Raw genomic sequence first — 24,149 nt, 5'->3', positions numbered from 1 at the left:
CACCGGCAGTGATACCTGCAGAGCATTGTACCTGTACCGGCAGTGATACCTGCACCGGCATTGTACCTGTACCGGCAGTGATACCTGCACCGGCATTGTACCTGCACCGGCAGTGATACCTGCAGAGCATTGTACCTGTACCGGCAGTGATACCTGCAGAGCATTGTACCTGTACCGGCAGTGATACCTGCAGAGCATTGTACCTGTACCGGCAGTGATACTTGCAGAGCATTGCACCTGTACCGGCAGTGATACCTGCAGAGCATTGTACCTGCACCGGCAGTGATACCTGCAGAGCATTGCACCTGTACCGGCAGTGATACCTGCAGAGCATTGCACCTGTACCGGCAGTGATACCTGCAGAGCATTGTACCTGTACCGGCAGTGATACCTGCAGAGCATTGTACCTGTACCGGCAGTGATACCTGCAGAGCATTGTACCTGTACCGGCAGTGATACCTGCAGAGCATTGTACCTGTACCGGCAGTGATACCTGCAGAGCATTGTACCTGTACCGGCAGTGATACCTGCAGAGCATTGTACCTGTACCGGCAGTGATACCCGCAGAGCATTGTACCTGTACCGGCAGTGATACCCGCAGACCATTGTACCTGTACCGGCAGTGATACCTGCAGAGCATTGTACCTGTACCGGCAGTGATACCTGCAGAGCATTGTACCTGTACCGGCAGTGATACCTGCAGAGCATTGTACCTGTACCGGTAGTGATACCTGCAGAGCATTGTACCTGTACCGGCAGTGATACCTGCAGAGCATTGTACCTGTACCGGCAGTGATACCTGCAGAGCATTGTACCTGCACCGGCAGTGATACCTGCAGAGCATTGCTTCAAATGTAAGGCACTGCATGTCTCACCAGCAACATGAGGTTAGAGTGGTGTATTAATGAGCAAAATAGCAATTGGTTAATTTCCTTATCACCCACAGACCCCCCCCCCCCCCCCCCCCCAGCATGCTGGTACCGACGCTGGTACCGACGCCTGGAAGCAGACGGATCTGCAGGATTAAATAGGGTTTAATATTATCAGGATATTATTATTAGCTTAGGAGAGAGAAGCTGGAGACCAAAGGGCTTTTTTCCTACCTTCCAAAAAACCTTCATGGGACAGACGGACAAGTGAGGGAGAGAGGGAAGGGGAAAGGAAGAGTGGAAGAGGAGGAGGAGACACGGACCACATATGGATCAGGAGAGAGACAGAGAGAAAGACGGGAGGCATCCACAGAGGGGGGAGAGAGAAGCACAGACTGTGATAAGAGACACTACATTTGCATTCAGATAATCAGATATGGTGGCACCTCTATCTCTGTGAGAATCATATGCTAGATCACAGATAGCACCCCTGACTCTGTACAGGTCCTTTGGCTTTGCACTTTGTTTCCCCAAACTATGGTGTACAAGTTCTCTGATTCCATCAGCTGATGAATTCACGGGTTCCTGTGACATCCAATGTATCCTAATTGCAGTGAGGGAGCTTTAGGGCGCTGGCTGAGGGATGTGGGTAAACCCTGGGGGATTAATGCATGCTTCTTCTTTCTACGGGAAGATTCCTCTAGTGACACTTTGTGACCAGCACAAGTGCAGATACACTAACATCTGCTGACCTGTGACTGCACGGTCTGACTGCATTGCGGTGACTGTCACACACAAAGCACAGAGGGTCACACGCAGGCAGTGGCGTGCCTCACCTGTGCTCCCTACTTGCTAACAACAGGGAGACAAAGACACAGGCACCAGCCAGCCTGGCAGGCAGAGGTCGCTGCAGGGGACTGCCCTGAGTGTGACGCTGTGACCCTGTGTGTGAGACTCTGAACAGGTGTGACATTGAGACAGTGTGTGTGACACCAATACCCAATATGTAGGACACTAATATCTGTATGTGTGTTACACAGGGGACACCATGGACTGTATGTGACACTATTAGCCCATGCGTGACACGGACTGCACTAATAAACGGTGTGACCCCGAGTCACAAGGTGTGTAACACACTAAGACACTGTGTCATATATGGTGCATATAAGAGCTGTGCTCTATACATATGCATGTCAAATAGACAGTGCTTGTATGCGTTTTTACTTTTGTATGTGAGTATGTATGTGATGTGTACATGGATTTGTCCATGTGTATGGTGTGCACGTATCTTTATATGGATGTGTATGATTGTGTGTTTTTGTGGGATGCGTATGATTGTGTGTGTATGTGTATGATTGTGTGTGATTAAGTGATGTGTGTGATGTGTGTGTAGTGTGTGTAGTGTGTGTGTGATGTGTGTGTGTGATGTGTGTGTGTGATGTATGTGTGTGTGTGATGTGTGTGTGGAAGTGTATGAGCACTGCATGCCTGTTCACGTCTCCCACCACCAGCAGCTAAGTTTCTCACCTGTAATCGAATGATCCGTCCTCCTCCTTCTGATCCTCAGGACCCAACGCAACATCCTTCTTCTCTCGCACTGAGAGCAGAGAAGCATCAGCACGGCAGGACCTTCCTACCCTCTCCCTCCCCACCAGCTATGGAACCCTCCAACTCTCCTACCTACCCCCAACCCCCTCACCAGCTGTGGGACCCTCCTATTCCCACCTCCTCACGATTGAACTCTTCTCCCCACAATCTACTTCAAACCTTTCATGTGTCCAACTTATGGCATCACCCATCCAACCCATGACATCATCCAATACATGATCCCACCCATCCAACCCAGGACATCTTCCAACACATGACCTCACCATCCAACCTGTGACATCATCCATCCATGATGCATCATGTATCACACCTGTGATTTCACATTTCATGGGTACCTGCCCTTTTCTCCTCTTGGTAGCTGCTCTCTCCCCCGGGTATCTGCCCTCCCTCCCTAAACATCTGCTCCTATGTCTGGGTATCTGCCCTCCCACCCTAAACATCTGCTCCTATGTCTGGGTATCTGCCCTCACCCGAGTATCTGCCCCTTACCTGGGTATTTGCCCCCTCGGCTCCGCTTGATGAAGCACACGATGAGCAGGATGAGCACCAGAAGAGCGACCGCACACATGAGCCCGATGAACCAGCCCTGGGTTGCGATGTCCACCTGATTCTTGGTGTAAGCTGCCAGGGGCGAGCAGGACACGGGTTACACGGGAGTAACACGGTAGTAACACGGGTCGCACGCAATCCACACAGGTAAAACACCGAAAGGGGATGAGCATGAGGTAGACAAATATATACTGTATACTGTATCAATGTTATACCATAGACATGGGAAATAGATATAGCACAGAGGGTATAATGTAGGAGACAGAAGCACCTGAGCGATACAGGTGTAACAACAGTAAGAGCAATGGTTACATGTGTATACTGTAACAAGGCTGCATATCAACGGTGTAACATGAACACAGCAGGGAGAGATACCCCTATATCACCTCATTAATAGGGCCGCCGCTTACTTATTGGGTAGCACTTTCTGCCAACATTTCATCAGCTCTGCACCTCCTATCACTATTATCTATGGGGGGGCCAACGCCAGTCCTCAAGGGTCGCACACAAGCCAGGTAGGGATATCCCAGCTTCAGCACAGGTGGCTCAGTCAATGACAGCCCTCAAGGGTAGACCATAAGCCAGGTAGGGATATCCCTGCTTCAGCACAGGTGGCTCAATTAGTGGCTCAGTCAACGACAGCCCTCAAGGGTCGCCCACAAGCCAGGTAGGGATATCCCTGCTTCAGCACAGGTGGCTCAATCAGTGTCAGTCAACGACCGATTCAGTCGCTTGTGCTGAAGCAGCGATATCCTTGAAACCTGACCTGTTGGTGGCCCTGGAGGACTGTCGTTGACTTAGCCACTAATTGAGCCACCTGTGCTGAAGCAGCGATATCCTTGAAACCTGACCTGTTGGTGGCCCTGGAGCACTGGCGTTGGCCGCCCCTGATCTATGTCTTGTTTCAGCTATTGGGCACACCCCTCGTTTTACTATTCAAGATCCCAACTTCTTGGGGCGAGTTGGTTTCTGCACACTCCTTGCGTTTCTTACGGAGAGGTGGGGAGCCCACAAGTCTCACAGATAGAACACCAGGGGATGAATGAAGAGCGTGGCACACAGACACGTGGTTACATGAGCACCGTTCCTGTCACATGGTTACATGGAAGAGGGTAGGTACGAACGGATCACATACAAGGAGCAGAGGTTCTGCAACACAGATTAATGGGGCCCAGGATCCCATCTCAGAATAAAGTAGTCCAATGAAACAGGGTAGGGTCACCCTTCTCCACTGAGCCGGATCCCTGAGGCCACCCTACTGCAGCCTTCAGATATGCACAGTGAGCATCAGCTCTCTGTATTACAAGCTCTCTGTATTACAAGCTCTCTGTGCAGCACATCTGTGAGGTCCTTCCATGTGTCCAACACATTGTATCACAACCTGCAAAGCATCTGACCAGGGACCTCTGAGGCATAGAAATGTAGCAGGAGTTACAATGTAACCAAAAACATGACTCTTGCAATATCCTACATTTGTGCTTTTTTAAAAGAAATCAATTGTGTAGTACAGCAGGGCCCCGCTTCTCGGCGCTCCGCTTTTCAGCGATCCGCTGATACGGCGGCACCGAGAAGGGGGCCGACATGTTGGATTTAAAATCGCGCATGCGCAGAACGGGCAGGTGCGCCTGGTGCGCATGTGCAGACTGCCGGTTGCGCGCGCTGGTCGCACATGCGCAGAACGGCGAAAATGCCGATTTGCGCATGCGCAGCACTGAAAATCGCCGGATCCGCTTTCCGGCGATTTTCACTATACGGCGGGCCTCTGGAACGGAACCAGCCGTATACCCGGGGCCCGGCTGTAATAGTTTTAAAGCATCCTTCAGCCCACCTCCCAATCAGTGCAAGATCTTTGTAACACTTTCCTGTTTCTGATCATTTGTTGCCAATGTTCCCCGCAGTTTGAGCTGCAAACTGTAACAATAGATAAATGTTACCTTAGTAATATCTGGATACATTGTAGCTGCTGAGCTACACTGACTGAAGGATTGGTTGAAAGGCAGCCATTTAGTGAACCCTGACAAGCAAGAAGATCTTTGCTGATCGATCACGGGTGAACCACTCGATCGACAGCTTAGGTAATTCGTTTTCAATAAAAGGTAAATCAAAGGTTGCATATATTCATCTCCCCCTTCCACCAACCCCCCCCCCCCCCCCGGGGGTGCCGCTTGTAATGCCTCTTTAACCCTTTCACTGATTTTCATCACGCTGGTTCCGCAGAATTCATTTTACATACATCCTTTCGCGCTGCTATATGAATAGATCGTACAAGCGATGGTAATAACCGCTGATGGAGGAGGAGGGTCATTTATTCAACGTTCAGAAACCTCACCAGATCCCTCAAGGACAAAAGAAAGAAATCCTGCGTCTCCCAGTGAGATCTCTCTCCCTGATAAACCTGGGGCTGTTCTTGGCGCAGGTTTTGCAGTCGGGAGACTTGGGGGGAAGAGTCTCCCTACTCTTCTTCTGGACGTGGATGCGGCAGCGGCTGGAAAGAAATGTCCCCCCGACGTGTCACTGTTGCCCCTTTGCCCCTCCCCCCTCACCTGAGCTGGTCTCGAACGTCACGTACGGACTTCTGACTGCGTGGTGCTCTCGGGAGTAAACCCGCACCCTGTAGGTCATCCCGGGCACCAGGTCAGAGAGCTGGACGGAAGGGGGGTGAGCCTTAACGGGGACGCTTCTCACTGTATTGTTACCTGACAGGAGAGAGCTGATGGTGAACGCCGGCCGCTGGGGATGGGAGGAGGAGGGACCGTGCCACATGCAAATGGACTGAATGATCACTATGCAGTGCATGACCCTATATACACCATGACCCTATAAACACCATGACCATATAAATACACATGATCCTATACACCCTTCATGGCCCTGTATAGACACCATGACCGTATATGCACACCATGACCCTGTATATAGACTGCATGACCCTATATACACTGCATGTCCCTATATAGCTATATACTTTGCACAACTAGTTGTGTAACACAGCATGATCTGTTAAATATACTTCATAACCGCAGTGCATGTCTTTATATCCAATGCATGAGCATCTCTATAAAAACTGTATGATCCTCTGTATGATAAACTATATACACACACACACACACACACACACACACACACACACACACACACACACACACACACACACACAGTATGACCACATACTGTACCTTCTAAGTATACAGCCCATTTATAAACCTCATGCTGCTTTACAGCTACACCCAGCAGGTGGTCATACACTGCGCCTGTCTCTGTACAACCGGCATGATCCCATACTGTGTCCCTACAGTACGCACTTCATCAATCCCATACTGTTCTCACTGCTTTCAGTCTCTCACTACCCAATCACAATCACTCACCCTTCCTCCATCGTCTCTTCCCCACCACCCCTCTATCCTCAGCACCCCTATGTCTGGAGCTCCCCCTGCAGGCAGTTATGTGAATGGCTAAAGCACATGCAGCCTGCACCCGTCTGCATCCCCTCTGATCTGGCCCACAAGCTTGAACCAATGCAAGGTGTACATGCATATACCTGTATGTATACATAACACGTGGGTTATATAACACATGCACACACGCACGCACACACACACACGTGTAATGTATAACACATACAAATGCCACTTATGACAGCGCTTAACGTGGGGATTTTACAAGCTGCTGAGATGTAAAACAGGCACTGCAGGAGTTGGATTACTATCCCTTAGAAAGGGCTCTCTCTCATTGGAACCAGACGGTATAATCCATCAGCTGTATATTTACTTGGGTAAACACCACAGCTAGAAAAAACCCGTATAATATATATATATATATATATATATATATATATATATATATATATATATATATATACATAAATATACACACACATACTGTATATAAAATAAACAATATATATATAAATATACAAAAGTGAAGAATTCCCCTACAGTGCCCACTGGTCAATTCTCCCGGCTCCAAAACAGCACAGGATTACCCAAAGAACTGGCCCAGCTGTTGGATTGAATGTATTGGGAATTCTGGTGCTGTTTTCACACTGGGACGAGGCCAGGAGAGAAGCTGGGCACTGCAGCAAACAGTATGTGAATGTGAGTAAATCACCAGGCTTTAACGGGTTAAAAATCAATGTGTGTCTGTAGGTGTAACAGCAATTACTACCGAGCGGAGAGGGGGGGGGAGAGGAGAGGGGAGATGGGTGGGGGGGAGAGGAGAGGGGAGATGGGTGGGGGGGAGAGGAGAGGGGAGATGGGGGGGGGGCACATTACTGCTTGGCAGTTTTCAGGTGAAATATCTCAAAACCGGTTAAAACTAGAAATGGGATTTTTGCTAAAAGTGTCCTGGGGGAACTCAAATCAGCTGTTTTTATTCATTTTTTTTAAAACTTGTTTGTAAACAAAATTGCCCCCCACCCCCAAGCCAATTCTGCCAAATTTTGGGGCAACAAAAAACTAAATGTATGTTTTAAAAAATCAAGAAGATCCGTTAAATAAAAAAAGTGTGGGTCTGAGTGATCGTCATGCGTGTGATTATCGCGGAGTGTGGGGTGTGACCAACTCCTGAAGTGCCTTATTGCCTCGGAGTTTCAGCACGGTGCAGTAGAGCATGGCAGTGAGTGTCAGCTGGCAGGCGGTGGGTGAGGTCACGCTCGTGGCTACACTCACCCACTCATGCAGTGGTGATGCTTACTGTCAATATACTCAACCACAAACTCCGTCCCTGGCTCTAAGTTGTGCATCCAGCTGATGTTTGCCCAGTAACTGTTGGGCAGAGCCGTGACGTTCCACAGAGCGTGTCCGGAGCTGGCTGGGGAAGCGAGTTACAAGACACGTTAGAACCAAGTTCACTTCCACTGTATGAGGATAACGTCCATGCAAGTACTGAGGGTCTGTCTGTGGCAGCGCCCTGGTCCTCATCATTAAACCTTGCACAGCTATGTATGGTTAGGGTTACAGCAGCAGCTCCGCAACGTAGGATGAAGAGGGACCACGTGAGCCATTTTGACTTCAGTGGGGCCATTGATAAGGGAAGGTGTGGGACCGCTTTATAATGAGTTACTCTTAAACCCAGCAACGGTCTTAACAATGTGTGATAACACGTATCACTGAGCGACACTGCCTTACACAGCGTGACCTTGATTCATAGCGAGGGACGCGGATTTAAAAGACAAGGAAAAGTTAGGTAGAAGTGATACCTTTAATAGCGAACTCGTGGTTAAAAAGAGCGCACGTTGTCAGGACCACAAAGGTCTCTTTTTCAGACTGATATATTTTAATGAGGGACACTGATTTATATGAGTGACACAGCCTTCCAATGAGTCGAGTGACACTGCTCTCCAATGAGTGACACTCCATTCGAATTAGTGATGCTGCTCCCCAATAAGTGACACTGCCTCCCAATGAGTGACACTACTTTCCATTAAGTGACACTGCCTCCCATTAAGTGACAATGCCTCCCAATGAGTGACACTGCTTCCCAATGAGTGACACTGCCTCCCAATGAGTGACACTGCCTCCCAATGAGTGACACTGCCTCCCAATGAGTGACACTGCCTCCCAATGAGTGACACTGCCTCCCAATGAGTGACACTGCCTCCCAATGAGTGACACTGCCTCCCAATGAGTGACACTGCCTCCCAATGAGTGACACTGCCTCCCAATGAGTGACACTGCCTCCCTATGAGTGACACTGCCTCCCTATGAGTGACACTGCCTCCCAATGAGTGACACTGCCTCCCAATGAGTGACACTGCCTCCCAAGGAGTGACACTGCCTCCCAATGAGTGACACTGCCTCCCAATGAGTGACACTGGCTCCCAATGAGTGACAGTGACTCCCAATCAGTGATTCCCAATGAGTGACACTGCCTCCCTATGAGTGACACTGCCTCCCAATGAGTGACACTGCCTCCCAATGAGTGACACTGCCTCCCAATGAGTGACACTGCCTCCCTATGAGTGACACTGCCTCCCTATGAGTGACACTGCCTCCCTATGAGTGACACTGCCTCCCAATGAGTGACACTGCCTCCCAATGAGTGACACTGCCTCCCAATGAGTGACACTGCCTCTCAATGAGTGACACTGCCTCCCAATGAGTGACACTGCCTCCCAATGAGTGACACTGCCTCCCAATGAGTGACACTGCCTCCCAATGAGTGACACTGCCTCCCAATGAGTGACACGGCCTCCCAATGAGTGACACTGCCTCCCAATGAGTGACACTGCCTCCCAATGAGTGACACTGCCTCCCAATGAGTGGACATTCCATCCATGTAATCCCATCCAGAGGTGAGAGAGTTAAACGAATGACGCCCCAGCATGTTCGGTACCTATGTCATGGATTCTAGTCACAGCCGCCAGCGAGTTGTCAGTACCACTGGTGGTAAGGAGGGTTGTCGTGACGATGCTGGTTGTGCTAGTTGTACTGGGGACAGTGGTGGTTGGGGTAATAGTCGGGATCTCTGTGGAAGCGTCTGTGACAGGTGCGGGCGATGTGGGAGCGTCTGTGACAGGTGCGGGCGACGTGGGAGGAACTGGGGGAGAAGGTGGAAAACAGACTGAGAACAGAGCAGAAAAGGAAGGGAATCCTGGGGACCAGAGGGACACGAGTATCCCAGATCACGGGGACACTTTGGGCACATCTTGGTATTTACCGTTACTCCTCCGAATACCAAGAAATGGGATAAAAAACACAGGACACTGAACACATCACATGTATGTGCACTGGGTGTGTTGCACACGTATGCATTGTTTTTATGTATAATTGATATGTCTTTATTGAGGCTATGTGTACTGGTACATGCATATGTGTACCTGCGTGTGTGCATGTGTCTATAGTTGTAAATATACTGGTTATGTGCATATCTATATAGTGCAGTGAGTGTGCATGTCTACGGGTGTATGTATGCAGTATGTATACAGTGTGCACACATGGAGTGTGTGTTCAGTGTGTATTCATGTCTCTATGTGCGACACACGGACAGTGCATGCATCAAGTACACGGCTAGGGCTGTAAACACAACACATGATAAAACATTAACAGGACATGTCTGACGTTCCCACCCCCGCCCCCCTCTTTAATACCCCCCCTCCCCCCCCCCCGAAACCCCTCCATGCTCAGGCAAGACACGGATTATTCAGTGTCAGGCAGCGGCTCGGTGCATCACAATACATCACCGGCAGTGAATGGGTTACAAGCAGTCAGCCCTCGGGGGCGCTAAGCGGGGTCCCCAAGCAGGACACAGCAAACTCCCAGTGACCACCCGCTGCTGCCACATCATCTGCAAGTGTGCCCCTGCCATGCCAACGTGCACCAGCACAGGGCGGAGGATGGAGAAGCCCCTCGTCCTGCCAAGAACGCCCCAACGTGCACAGCTGCCGCGGTCCCGAGCCTGCAGGGGGCGCATGGGAGTCATGCCCCAAACTGCCAGCGCATACGTGAAGTGTGCGGTCCCGTTGTTATTCTGCACCAGCAGCCTAACTCTGTGTGTTATGCAGTGTGCAGACACTGGGCCTGGTCAGATTTTCAGGATATCCCTGCTTCAGCACAGGTGGCTCAATCAGTGGCTCAGTCGACTGAGCCACTGATTGAGCCACCTGTGCTGAAGCAGGGACTGATTGAGCCACTTGTGCTGAAGCAGGGACTAATTGAGCCATATTGACCTATCCCAGCAGGTGATGGTTCGACCTGCAGCATGTCATGTGGAGCAGAGTTGTGGAAGGTTTGTGACATCACAGGGCTGTGTCAGCAAGTTCCACGTGTGGCTCTGAGGCCACCAGATTTCAATTGACAGCAGATCAAAGAAGCACATACATAAGTGGATGTGCCTAACGCCCGAGCTTACCCTGCTGTACTGCGGGGGTCTGGGTGATCAAACTCGGGGTACAGGGCAGAACGAGACAAGTTATCTGACCTGTCACACACGTTACCAGTTACTGCAAATATTGGACAGAAATGCATTACTGAGACCCAGGAGTTGCATATCACTGGACACGCACACGCACACGCACGCACACACACGCACGCACACACACACCCCTCTGCTGTCTGGATGAAAGGGGGAGTGTGTAATTAAAGCTAATCCACTTTACACTATCTGCGTGTGTGTGTGTGTCAGTCTGTATGTGTGTGAGTCAGTCAGTCAGTCTGTATGTGTGTGAGGCAGTCAGTCAGTCAGTCAGTCTGTATGTGTGTGTGTGAGTCAGTCAGTCAGTCTGTATGTGTGTGTGTGAGTAAGTCAGTCAGTCTGTGCGAGTGTGTCAGTCAGTCTGTGCGAGTGTGTCAGTCAGTCTGTGTGAGTGTGTCAGTCAGTCTGTGCGAGTGTGTCAGTCAGTCAGTCTGTGCGAGTGTCAGTCAGTCTGTGCGAGTGTGTCAGTCAGTCTGTGCGAGTGTGTCAGTCAGTCTGTGCGAGTGTGTCAGTCAGTCTGTGCGAGTGTGTCAGTCAGTCTGTGCGAGTATGTCAGTCAGTCTGTGCGAGTGTGTCAGTCAGTCAGTGCGAGTGTGTCAGTCAGTCAGTGCGAGTGTGTCAGTCTGTGCGAGTGGGTCAGTCAGTGTGTGTGTCAGTCAGTGTGTGTGTCAGTCAGTGTGTGTGTCAGCCTGTGGGTGTGTCAGCCTGTGGGTGTGTCAGCCTGTGGGTGTGTCAGCCTGTGTGTGTGTCAGCCTGTGTGTGTGTCAGCCTGTGTGTGTGTCAGCCTGTGTGTGTGTCAGCCTGTGTGTGTGTCAGCCTGCGTGTGTGTCAGCCTGCGTGTGTGTCAGCCTGCGTGTGTGTCAGCCTGCGTGTGTGTCAGCCTGCGTGTGTGTCAGCCTGCGTGTGTGTCAGCCTGCGTGTGTGTCAGCCTGCGTGTGTGTCAGCCTGCGTGTGTGTCAGCCTGCGTGTGTGTCAGCCTGTGTGTGTGTCAGCCTGTGTGTGTGTCAGCCTGTGTGTGTGTTACTTTCCTTAAGTGCTTAATAACCCTTCACACTCGGCTAATGGAACATTGTATCCCCGCCCCGGTGCTCATACAGAACCCGCATTGCTGGTCAGGCTGTGATACGCTTTAGATGGACATGGAATTCCTTTATAAGACAGGAGATGAAAGCGCTGTCCGTGCACTGCACATCCCAAGAGAGGCCCTGCACTTCCCAAGAGAGGCCCTGCACTTCCCAAGAGAGGCCCTGCACTTCCCAAGAGAGGCCCTGCACTTCCCAAGAGAGGCCCTGCACTTCCCAAGAGAGGCCCTGCACATCCCAAGAGAGGCCCTGCACATCCCAAGAGAGGCCCTGCACTTCCCAAGAGAGGCCCTGCACATCCCAAGAGAGGCCCTGCACATCCCAAGAGAGGCCCTGCACATCCCAAGAGAGGCCGAGCACAACCCAAGAGAGGCCCTGCACATCCCAAGAGAGGCCCTGCACTTCCCAAGAGAGGCCCTGCACATCCCAAGAGAGGCCCTGCACATCCCAAGAGAGGCCGAGCACAACCCAAGAGAGGCCCTGCACATCCCAAGAGAGGCCCTGCACATCCCAAGAGAGGCCCTGCACATCCCAAGAGAGGCCCTGCACATCCCAAGAGAGGCCCTGCACATCCCAAGAGAGGCCCTGCACTTCCCAAGAGAGGCCCTGCACTTCCCAAGAGAGGCCCTGCACTTCCCAAGAGAGGCCCTGCACTTCCCAAGAGAGGCCCTGCACAACCCAAGAGAGGCCCTGCACATCCCAAGAGAGGCCCTGCACATCCCAAGAGAGGCCCTGCACATCCCAAGAGAGGCCCTGCACATCCCAAGAGAGGCCCTGCACATCCCAAGAGAGGCCCTGCACATCCCAAGAGAGGCCCTGCACATCCCAAGAGAGGCCCTGCACATCCCAAGAGAGGCCCTGCACATCCCAAGAGAGGCCCTGCACATCCCAAGAGAGGCCCTGCACATCCCAAGAGAGGCCCTGCACATCCCAAGAGAGGCCCTGCACATCCCAAGAGAGGCCCTGCACTTCCCAAGAGAGGCCCTGCACATCCCAAGAGAGGCCCTGCACATCCCAAGAGAGGCCCTGCACTTCCCAAGAGAGGCCCTGCACTTCCCAAGAGAGGCCCTGCACTTCCCAAGAGAGGCCCTGCACTTCCCAAGAGAGGCTCTGCACTTCCCAAGAGAGGCCCTGCACTTCCCAAGAGAGGCCCTGCACATCCCAAGAGAGGCCCTGCACATCCCAAGAGAGGCCCTGCACATCCCAAGAGAGGCCCTGCACATCCCAAGAGAGGCCCTGCACATCCCAAGAGAGGCCCTGCACATCCCAAGAGAGGCCCTGCACATCCCAAGAGAGGCCCTGCACATCCCAAGAGAGGCCCTGCACATCCCAAGAGAGGCCCTGCACATCCCAAGAGAGGCCCTGCACATCCCAAGAGAGGCCCTGCACATCCCAAGAGAGGCCCTGCACATCCCAAGAGAGGCCCTGCACTTCCCAAGAGAGGCCCTGCACATCCCAAGAGAGGCCCTGCACATCCCAAGAGAGGCCCTGCACATCCCAAGAGAGGCCCTGCACATCCCAAGAGAGGCCCTGCACATCCCAAGAGAGGCCCTGCACATCCCAAGAGAGGCCCTGCTGCCTCTGTGTATATATCACGTGCGCCTATTGCTGCTGGAAAACTCCTGTCCTCAAGGGCCACCAACAGGTCAGGGTTTTAGAATATCCCTGCATCAGCACAGGTGGCTCGAAGACAGAGCCACCTATGCTGAAGGATATTCAACTGAGACACTGATTGAGCCACCTGTGCTGAAGCAGGGATATCCTGAAAACCTGACCTGTTGGTGGCCCTTGAGGACTGAGGTTGCTCACTCCTGATGCAAAGGATAGGTGGCTTTGCGGGAAGGCTTAACCCAGCGCATGCATAAGCCCCCCGCCCCCCGTGCATGTTACCTCGCTGTGTCCGTACTGTACCTGAAGTGGGAGGAGCTGCAGACCCCACAGGGGAGAACACCAGGAGGAGGGGAGAGCAAGGAAGAGAGAGGGGAGAGAAAGAGAGGGAGGGAGAGAGAGGGAGACACATGATCACACGGACAAGAGACACAAGGTGACACAGACGGGTTGTCACTCGCTCCCCAGGCACCAAAACCAGACGCCGGTCCCCAACCCTGCTCAATTAACCCCTGGAATACTGAACTTACTCAGGAATATCCTTTAGATTGTAAGCTCTTAAGACAAGGGGTCTCCTCTGCCTAGAGAACGGTTTATCAGATGTCATGTGACTTTGCGCTATAGAAGAATGTGCCGCCGTATAAACAGACAGTGACATCAGTGTTACCATGTATCGGCCAATCGGAGAGAGTGTGACGCGGTGGTCTCGCTCTGTGGGTGCAGTAACATTACACAGAATAACACGTACAGGACACAGGAGACAGAACAGAGGCATTTAAGGAGTCAAGATACACGGAGGCGCATACCAGCACTGGCCATTCACAGTGCGTGAATCCGCCGCTGCCGAGTACTGCTTACCCATTAACCCAGGGGTGGGCAACTCCCGTCCTTAAGGGCCACCAACAGGTCAGGTTTTCAGGATATCCCTGCTTCAGCACAGACTGAGCCACTGATTGAGCCACTGATTGAGCCACCTGTGCAGAAGCAAGGACTGGTTGATCCACCTGCGCTGAAGCAGGGACTGATTGAGCCACCTTTGCTGAAGCAGCGATATCCTGAAAACCTGTCTTGTTGGTGACTATTGAGGACGGGAGTTGCCACTGTCTGCAGCACTATGCAACGTGTTGCCGGACTCTCTGGCAGTGAATGGGTTAAGGCAGGAGTGCGGAAACTGGGGGGGGGGGCGCAGGATTTTTGGTGAGGGGGGGCGGTTGCAGCGGACCTGCACTCTTCCCGAGGCATTTAAGTTAAATGCCGGGGGTCCGCGGGAGGCCCCCACAACCTCAACCTGCCGGGGTTCAGTAGTCGTCTGGACGCGTCGCCATGGCAACGCACGGGGTCATGTGCCGCACGCGACGCCGAGTCACAGAAAAGGGTTGGGGGTGCGAGCTCTGGGGCTGGCACACAGGGGGGGCGCACCCCTGGGGGGGGGGAGGGCACCCCCCTGGGTTAAGGACCATTCCCGAGTCTCCTGGTTTCTCTACTTACTGTAAAACCGTGGCCCCTCCACGTGATCACTGGGGTTTATTCTGTAACTCTTTCTGACTCCCCTCTGCCTGTCCTGTTCCGGTATTTGCCCCATCCCCCCCTCTGCTAGGAGGCCATTCCATGCACCTACAGCCCTTACATATGGGGAACGATTCCAGACACAACCCTCTTGTTTCCAATGGTCAATGGCTGGTGTTATATAGTGGTAACCAGTACCACTACTATATACAATCTGGTGAAAATGACTCCCTTTCTGCCCAAAACAACCTCTTATAAAGAATGTAACAGTCTAGTTAGCATCTATAAAAGACATGCAACCATGCTAATAGCAAAGATTTGGATGGTTTAATTTTGGGGGGTGGGTGGGGAGGGTTTAATCACAAGTTCTATTCCTTAGGATCCTCCTTGTCCTTATCAGAGAGCCGATAGAGACAGGGGGCGATAGGGGGGCTCTGCCTGTGTAAACTTTTGTTGGACACATTGATATCAGACAAAAGGGAGCAGCCGGAGGAAATGAAACCCTTCCCAAGTCTCAGCGCGTCCCGCTTTCAGACTACCAACGCTAAAAGCGCGATTTCAAAATAGGCATCAACCACCCAGATGTGACCCCTTAAACATGTCTCTGCCATTAGTACACTTTGCCCCTAGGGGGGACTGACCCCTTAACCCTGTCACTGCCATTAGTACACTTTGCCCCTAGGAGCGACTGACCCCTTAACCATGTCACTGCCATTAGTACACTTTGCCCCTAGGAGGGACTGACCCCTTAAACATGTCACTGCCATTAGTACACTTTGCCCCTAGGAGCGACTGACCCCTTAACCATGTCACTGCCATTAGTACACTTTGCCCCTAGGAGGGACTGACCCCTTAAACATGTCACTGCCATTAGTACACTTTGCCCCTAGGAGGGACTGACCCCTTAACCATGTCACTGCCATTAGTACACTTTGCCCCTAGGAGAGACTGACCCCTTAACCATGTCACTGCTATTAGTACACTTTGCCCCTAGGAGGGACTAACCCCTTAACCATGTCACTGCCATTAGTACACTTTGTCCCCCGGAGAGACTGACCCCTTAACCCTGTCACTGCCATTAGTACACTTTGTCCCCCGGAGAGACTGACCCCTTAACCATGTCACTGCCGTTAGTACACTTTCTCCCCAGGAGAGACTGACCCCTTAACCCTGTCACTGCCGTTAGTACACTTTGCAATCCTGTTCTCCTGCGATGCAGCGCAGCACAGACACTTTGCATCGTCGCCGCCGGATCACATGACATCTCCTACCTTCGTCCTGGATGATGGGAGACTCCTCTGTGATGGCCTCTCCCGCGCCAACCTGCGTCCGCGCGTGCAGAGAGAAGCGGTACCGGGACACCGGGTCTGTCCTGTGCAGGGTGTACTTGGTCTGGTTGGGGGATAGAGATTCTACCACAGGCTTCGCTGCTCGGGACCCGTTAACTGGGGGAGCGGGAAGTGAGGGGAGACTCGTTTACCATCTCAGTAATGCATGGGCTTATAGCAGGGGGGGCCCACTCCCGTCCTCAAAGACAGCCAACAGGTCAGGTTTTAAGGATAGCGCTGTTTCAGCATAGGTGGCTCAATCGAAGACCGAGCCGCTAATTGAGCCCCCTGTGCTGAAGCAGGGATATCCTGAAAACCTGGCCTGTTTGTGGCCCTTGAGGACAGGAGTTGCCCACCCCTGGGTTACACAGTTTGCACAATGTATTAATGGTTATATATAGGATACATTTAACTCTTACCCTTCTCATGTTCATGTTCATGGATAGGGGTGAAAAACACGGACTCCCCTAACGTGACCTGGACGTGTACGTGCACTGGGTGTGTATGTGTGCAGCACACGTATGCATGGTCTTTTTATGTATGATGTATATATGAATGGAGTACGTCATGTGTTCTGGTGCCTGCATATTTGTAACTGTGTGCGTGTGCACATGTGTGTATATCGTTGTATATATACACACAGTGTGTGTAATCAGGAATTTGTGCATATCAATATAGTGCAATGTGAATAAGCATGTCTGTATGTGCGCAGTGTGTATGCATGTCTGTATGTGCGCAGTGTGTATGCATGCCTGTATGTGCGCAGTGTGTATGCATGCCTGTATGTGCGCAGTGTGTATGCATGCCTGTATGTGCGCAGTGTGTATGCATGCCTGTATGTGCGCAGTGTGTATGCATGCCTGTATGTGCGCAGTGTGTATGCATGCCTGTATGTGCGCAGTGTGTATGCATGCCTGTATGTGCGCAGTGTGTATGCATGTCTGTATGTGCGCAGTGTGTATGCATGTCTGTATGTGCGCAGTGTGTATGCATGCCTGTATGTGCGCAGTGTGTATGCATGTCTGTATGTGCGTAGTGTGTATGCATGTCTGTATGTGTGCAGTGTGTATGCATGCCTGTATGTGCGCAGTGTGTATGCATGCCTGTATCTGCGCAGTGTGTATGCATGCCTGTATGTGCGCAGTGTGTATGCATGTCTGTATGTGCGCAGTGTGTATGCATGTCTGTATGTGCGCAGTGTGTATGCATGTCTGTATGTGCGCAGTGTGTATGCATGTCTGTATGTGCGCAGTGTGTATGCATGCCTGTATGTGCGCAGTGTGTATGCATGTCTGTATGTGCGCAGTGTGTATGCATGTCTGTATGTGCGCAGTGTGTATGCATGCCTGTATGTGCGCAGTGTGTATGCATGTCTGTAAGTGCGCAGTGTGTATGCATGTCTGTATGTGCGCAGTGTGTATGCATGTCTGTATGTGCGCAGTGTGTATGCATGTCTGTAAGTGCGCAGTGTGTATGCATGTCTGTATGTGCGCAGTGTGTATGCATGTCTGTATGTGCGCAGTGTGTATGCATGCCTGTATGTGCGCAGTGTGTATGCATGTCTGTATGTGCGCAGTGTGTATGCATGTCTGTATGTGCGCAGTGTGTATGCATGTCTGTATGTGTGCAGTGTGTATGCATGTCTGTATGTGCGCAGTGTGCATGCATGCCTGTATGTGCGCAGTGTGTATGCATGTCTGTATGTGCGCAGTGTGTATGCATGCCTGTATGTGCGCAGTGTGTATGCATGTCTGTATGTACGCAGTGTGTATGCATGTCTGTATGTGCGCAGTGTGTATGCATGTCTGTATGTACGCAGTGTGTATGCATGTCTGTATGTGCGCAGTGTGTATGCATGTCTGTATGTGCGCAGTGTGTATGCATGTCTGTATGTGCGCAGTGTGCATGCATGCCTGTATGTGCGCAGTGTGTATGCATGTCTGTATGTGCGCAGTGTGTATGCATGCCTGTATGTGCGCAGTGTGTATGCATGTCTGTATGTGCGCAGTGTGTATGCATGTCTGTATGTGCGCAGTGTGCATGCATGTCTGTATGTGCGCAGTGTGTATGCATGTCTGTATGTGCGCAGTGTGTATGCATGTCTGTATGTGCGCAGTGTGCATGCATGCCTGTATGTGCGCAGTGTGCATGCATGCCTGTATGTGCGCAGTGTGTATGCATGTCTGTATGTGCGCAGTGTGTATGCATGTCTGTATGTGCGCAGTGTGTATGCATGCCTGTATGTGCGCAGTGTGTATGCATGTCTGTATGTGCGCAGTGTGTATGCATGTCTGTATGTGCGCAGTGGGTATGCATGTCTGTATGTGCGCAGTGTGCATGCATGCCTGTATGTGCGCAGTGTGTATGCATGTCTGTATGTGCGCAGTGTGTATGCATGTCTGTATGTGCGCAGTGTGTATGCATGTCTGTATGTGCGCAGTGTGTATGCATGCCTGTATGTGCGCAGTGTGCATGCATGTCTGTATGTGCGCAGTGTGTATGCATGTCTGTATGTGCGCAGTGTGCATGCATGTCTGTATGTGCGCAGTGTGCATGCATGTCTGTATGTGCGCAGTGTGCATGCATGTCTGTATGTGCGCAGTGTGCATGCATGTCTGTATGTGCGCAGTGTGTATGCATGTCTGTATGTGCGCAGTGTGTATGCATGTCTGTATGTGCGCAGTGTGTATGCATGTCTGTATGTGCGCAGTGTGCATGCATGCCTGTATGTGCGCAGTGTGTATGCATGTCTGTATGTGCGCAGTGTGCATGCATGTCTGTATGTGCGCAGTGTGCATGCATGCCTGTATGTGCGCAGTGTGTATGCATGCCTGTATGTGCGCAGTGTGTATGCATGTCTGTATGTGCGCAGTGTGTATGCATGTCTGTATGTGCGCAGTGTGTATGCATGTCTGTATGTGCGCAGTGTGTATGCATGTCTGTATGTGCGCAGTGTGTATGCATGTCTGTATGTGCGCAGTGTGTATGCATGTCTGTATGTGCGCAGTGTGTATGCATGTCTGTATGTGCGCAGTGTGTATGCATGTCTGTATGTGCGCAGTGTGTATGCATGTCTGTATGTGCGCAGTGTGTATGCATGTCTGTATGTGCGCAGTGTGTATGCATGTCTGTATGTGCGCAGTGTGTATGCATGTCTGTATGTGCGCAGTGTGTATGCATGTCTGTATGTGCGCAGTGTGTATGCATGTCTGTATGTGCGCAGTGTGTATGCATGTCTGTATGTGCGCAGTGTGTATGCATGTCTGTATGTGCGCAGTGTGTATGCATGTCTGTATGTGCGCAGTGTGTATGCATGTCTGTATGTGCGCAGTGTGTATGCATGTCTGTATGTGCGCAGTGTGTATGCATGTCTGTATGTGCGCAGTGTGTATGCATGTCTGTATGTGCGCAGTGTGTATGCATGTCTGTATGTGCGCAGTGTGTATGCATGTCTGTATGTGCGCAGTGTGTATGCATGCCTGTATGTGCGCAGTGTGTATGCATGTCTGTATGTGCGCAGTGTGTATGCATGTCTGTATGTGCGCAGTGTGTATGCATGTCTGTATGTGCGCAGTGTGTATGCATGTCTGTATGTGCGCAGTGTGCATGCATGCCTGTATGTGCGCAGTGTGTATGCATGTCTGTATGTGCGCAGTGTGTATGCATGCCTGTATGTGCGCAGTGTGTATGCATGTCTGTATGTACGCAGTGTGTATGCATGTCTGTATGTGCGCAGTGTGTATGCATGTCTGTATGTACGCAGTGTGTATGCATGTCTGTATGTGCGCAGTGTGTATGCATGTCTGTATGTGCGCAGTGTGTATGCATGTCTGTATGTGCGCAGTGTGCATGCATGTCTGTATGTGCGCAGTGTGCATGCATGCCTGTATGTGCGCAGTGTGCATGCATGTCTGTATGTGCGCAGTGTGTATGCATGTCTGTATGTGCGCAGTGTGTATGCATGTCTGTATGTGCGCAGTGTGCATGCATGCCTGTATGTGCGCAGTGTGTATGCATGCCTGTATGTGCGCAGTGTGTATGCATGTCTGTATGTGCGCAGTGTGTATGCATGCCTGTATGTGCGCAGTGTGCATGCATGTCTGTATGTGCGCAGTGTGTATGCATGTCTGTATGTGCGCAGTGTGCATGCATGTCTGTATGTGCGCAGTGTGTATGCATGTCTGTATGTGCACCGTGTGTATGCATGTCTGTATGTGCGCAGTGTGTATGCATGTCTGTATGTGCGCAGTGTGTATGCATGTCTGTATGTGCGCAGTGTGTATGCATGTCTGTATGTGCGCAGTGTGTATGCATGTCTGTATGTGCGCAGTGTGTATGCATGTCTGTATGTGCGCAGTGTGTATGCATGCCTGTATGTGCGCAGTGTGTATGCATGTCTGTATGTGCGCAGTGTGTATGCATGTCTGTATGTGCGCAGTGTGTATGCATGTCTGTATGTGCGCAGTGTGTATGCATGTCTGTATGTGCGCAGTGTGCATGCATGCCTGTATGTGCGCAGTGTGTATGCATGTCTGTATGTGCGCAGTGTGTATGCATGCCTGTATGTGCGCAGTGTGTATGCATGTCTGTATGTACGCAGTGTGTATGCATGTCTGTATGTGCGCAGTGTGTATGCATGTCTGTATGTGCGCAGTGTGTATGCATGTCTGTATGTGCGCAGTGTGTATGCATGTCTGTATGTGCGCAGTGTGTATGCATGTCTGTATGTGCGCAGTGTGTATGCATGTCTGTATGTGCGCAGTGTGCATGCATGCCTGTATGTGCGCAGTGTGCATGCATGTCTGTATGTGCGCAGTGTGCATGCATGTCTGTATGTGCGCAGTGTGTATGCATGTCTGTATGTGCGCAGTGTGCATGCATGCCTGTATGTGCGCAGTGTGCATGCATGCCTGTATGTGCGCAGTGTGTATGCATGCCTGTATGTGCGCAGTGTGTATGCATGCCTGTATGTGCGCAGTGTGCATGCATGTCTGTATGTGCGCAGTGTGCATGCATGCCTGTATGTGCGCAGTGTGTATGCATGTCTGTATGTGCGCAGTGTGTATGCATGTCTGTATGTGCGCAGTGTGTATGCATGTCTGTATGTGCGCAGTGTGTATGCATGCCTGTATGTGCGCAGTGTGCATGCATGTCTATGTGCGCAGTGTGTATGCATGTCTGTATGTGTGCAGTGTGCATGCATGTCTGTATGTGCGCAGTGTGCATGCATGTCTGTATGTGCGCAGTGTGCATGCATGTCTGTATGTGCGCAGTGTGCATGCATGTCTGTATGTGCGCAGTGTGTATGCATGTCTGTATGTGCGCAGTGTGTATGCATGTCTGTATGTGCGCAGTGTGCATGCATGCCTGTATGTGCGCAGTGTGTATGCATGTCTGTATGTGCGCAGTGTGTATGCATGTCTGTATGTGCGCAGTGTGTATGCATGTCTGTATGTGCGCAGTGTGTATGCATGCCTGTATGTGCGCAGTGTGCATGCATGTCTGTATGTGCGCAGTGTGTATGCATGTCTGTATGTGCGCAGTGTGTATGCATGTCTGTATGTGCGCAGTGTGTATGCATGCCTGTATGTGCGCAGTGTGCATGCATGCCTGTATGTGCGCAGTGTGTATGCATGTCTGTATGTGCGCAGTGTGTATGCATGCCTGTATGTGCGCAGTGTGTATGCATGTCTGTATGTACGCAGTGTGTATGCATGTCTGTATGTGCGCAGTGTGTATGCATGTCTGTATGTGCGCAGTGTGTATGCATGTCTGTATGTGCGCAGTGTGTATGCATGTCTGTATGTGCGCAGTGTGTATGCATGTCTGTATGTGCGCAGTGTGTATGCATGTCTGTATGTGCGCAGTGTGCATGCATGCCTGTATGTGCGCAGTGTGCATGCATGTCTGTATGTGCGCAGTGTGCATGCATGTCTGTATGTGCGCAGTGTGTATGCATGTCTGTATGTGCGCAGTGTGCATGCATGCCTGTATGTGCGCAGTGTGCATGCATGCCTGTATGTGCGCAGTGTGTATGCATGCCTGTATGTGCGCAGTGTGTATGCATGCCTGTATGTGCGCAGTGTGCATGCATGTCTGTATGTGCGCAGTGTGCATGCATGCCTGTATGTGCGCAGTGTGTATGCATGTCTGTATGTGCGCAGTGTGTATGCATGTCTGTATGTGCGCAGTGTGTATGCATGTCTGTATGTGCGCAGTGTGTATGCATGCCTGTATGTGCGCAGTGTGCATGCATGTCTATGTGCGCAGTGTGTATGCATGTCTGTATGTGTGCAGTGTGCATGCATGTCTGTATGTGCGCAGTGTGCATGCATGTCTGTATGTGCGCAGTGTGCATGCATGTCTGTATGTGCGCAGTGTGCATGCATGTCTGTATGTGCGCAGTGTGTATGCATGTCTGTATGTGCGCAGTGTGTATGCATGTCTGTATGTGCGCAGTGTGCATGCATGCCTGTATGTGCGCAGTGTGTATGCATGTCTGTATGTGCGCAGTGTGTATGCATGTCTGTATGTGCGCAGTGTGTATGCATGTCTGTATGTGCGCAGTGTGTATGCATGCCTGTATGTGCGCAGTGTGCATGCATGTCTGTATGTGCGCAGTGTGTATGCATGTCTGTATGTGCGCAGTGTGTATGCATGTCTGTATGTGCGCAGTGTGTATGCATGCCTGTATGTGCGCAGTGTGCATGCATGTCTGTATGTGCGCAGTGTGTATGCATGTCTGTATGTGCGCAGTGTGTATGCATGTCTGTATGTGCGCAGTGTGCATGCATGCCTGTATGTGCGCAGTGTGTATGCATGTCTGTATGTGCGCAGTGTGTATGCATGTCTGTATGTGCGCAGTGTGCATGCATGTCTGTATGTGCGCAGTGTGCATGCATGTCTGTATGTACGTGTCCATGATGCATAGGACTCTCAGTTTCTGGTTTTGGATCAACACTCATGAGATTATATTCTGGATGCTTTTCTTAGACCAGGGGTGGCTAACTCCTGTCCTCAAGGGCCACAAAAAGGTCAGGTTTAAGGATATTGCTGCTTCAGCACAGGTGGCTCAATCAGTGTCTCAGTCAATGACTGCACCACCAGTGCTGAAGCAGGAATATCCTTAACCTGACCTGTTGGCGGACCTTGAGGACTGGAGTTGGCCACCCGTTTTATACCTAGACCCTAAAAATGTGACCCTAAAAATGTGGTCTCGGCAGTAGTTCGGTAGGATCACAAACTCGCCCCTACAGGTGACGGGTGTGACGCGTCCATATAACGCGGAGGAGCTTCTTTGCCCCTCCCCCTCCGCAGTGACTTACATGCTTGGTAGCGGAGGTTGTACGCGGTCAGGTTCCCGTTGGGATGCTCCGGATGGTCCCATTCCAGGAGGATTGTCTCCAGGTTCGGCTGCCGGACTCGGAAATACTTTGGGGAGCTGGGCACTGGGGGGGAGGAGAGAAGCAGCGTGAGGGGTGAGGCCCGCAGAAGGGAGAAGAAGAGGCTGCTGGGAGCCTCGTGTCTCAGCTCAGGGGATACCCAATGTGTAAGGGATGTAAGCGGTGAGGTCACTGGGGGCCCAACCTGTAGACAACAGAGAGTAGCCAATGAACTAACCCAGGGGCGGCCAACTCCAGTTCTCAAGGGCCACCAACAGTTCAGGTTTTCAGGATATCCCTGCATCA

General features: G+C 51.4%; 1 protein-coding gene across 19 annotated transcripts in view; it reads right to left on the bottom strand.

Annotated features, from left to right (window-relative positions):
* NFASC (neurofascin) overlaps nt 1–24,149 on the bottom strand; it is a 115,757-nt gene that overhangs the window by 17,463 nt on the left and 74,145 nt on the right. For 7 of the 19 annotated variants that reach the window (XM_075613723.1, XM_075613722.1, XM_075613721.1 and 4 more), the window contains 6 exons: nt 23,787–23,909; nt 16,405–16,578; nt 7,719–7,835; nt 5,570–5,722; nt 2,967–3,098; nt 2,397–2,466 (listed from right to left, as the gene is read on the bottom strand). In XM_075613723.1, the coding sequence (XP_075469838.1) occupies nt 2,397–2,466; nt 2,967–3,098; nt 5,570–5,722; nt 7,719–7,835; nt 16,405–16,578; nt 23,787–23,909 (769 nt within the window). Of the gene's footprint in view, nt 1–2,396; nt 2,467–2,966; nt 3,099–5,569; nt 5,723–7,718; nt 7,836–9,359; nt 9,564–13,794; nt 13,807–13,930; nt 13,946–16,404; nt 16,579–23,786; nt 23,910–24,149 lie in introns of all 19 variants that reach the window. The other 12 variants (XM_075613730.1, XM_075613740.1, XM_075613728.1 and 9 more) reach the window with 3 other exon arrangements.

This window comes from Ascaphus truei, chromosome 9, assembly GCF_040206685.1.
Source record: "Ascaphus truei isolate aAscTru1 chromosome 9, aAscTru1.hap1, whole genome shotgun sequence".
Classification (NCBI taxonomy): domain Eukaryota; kingdom Metazoa; phylum Chordata; class Amphibia; order Anura; family Ascaphidae; genus Ascaphus; species Ascaphus truei.
This window is presented reverse-complemented; position numbering and strand designations above follow the sequence as displayed.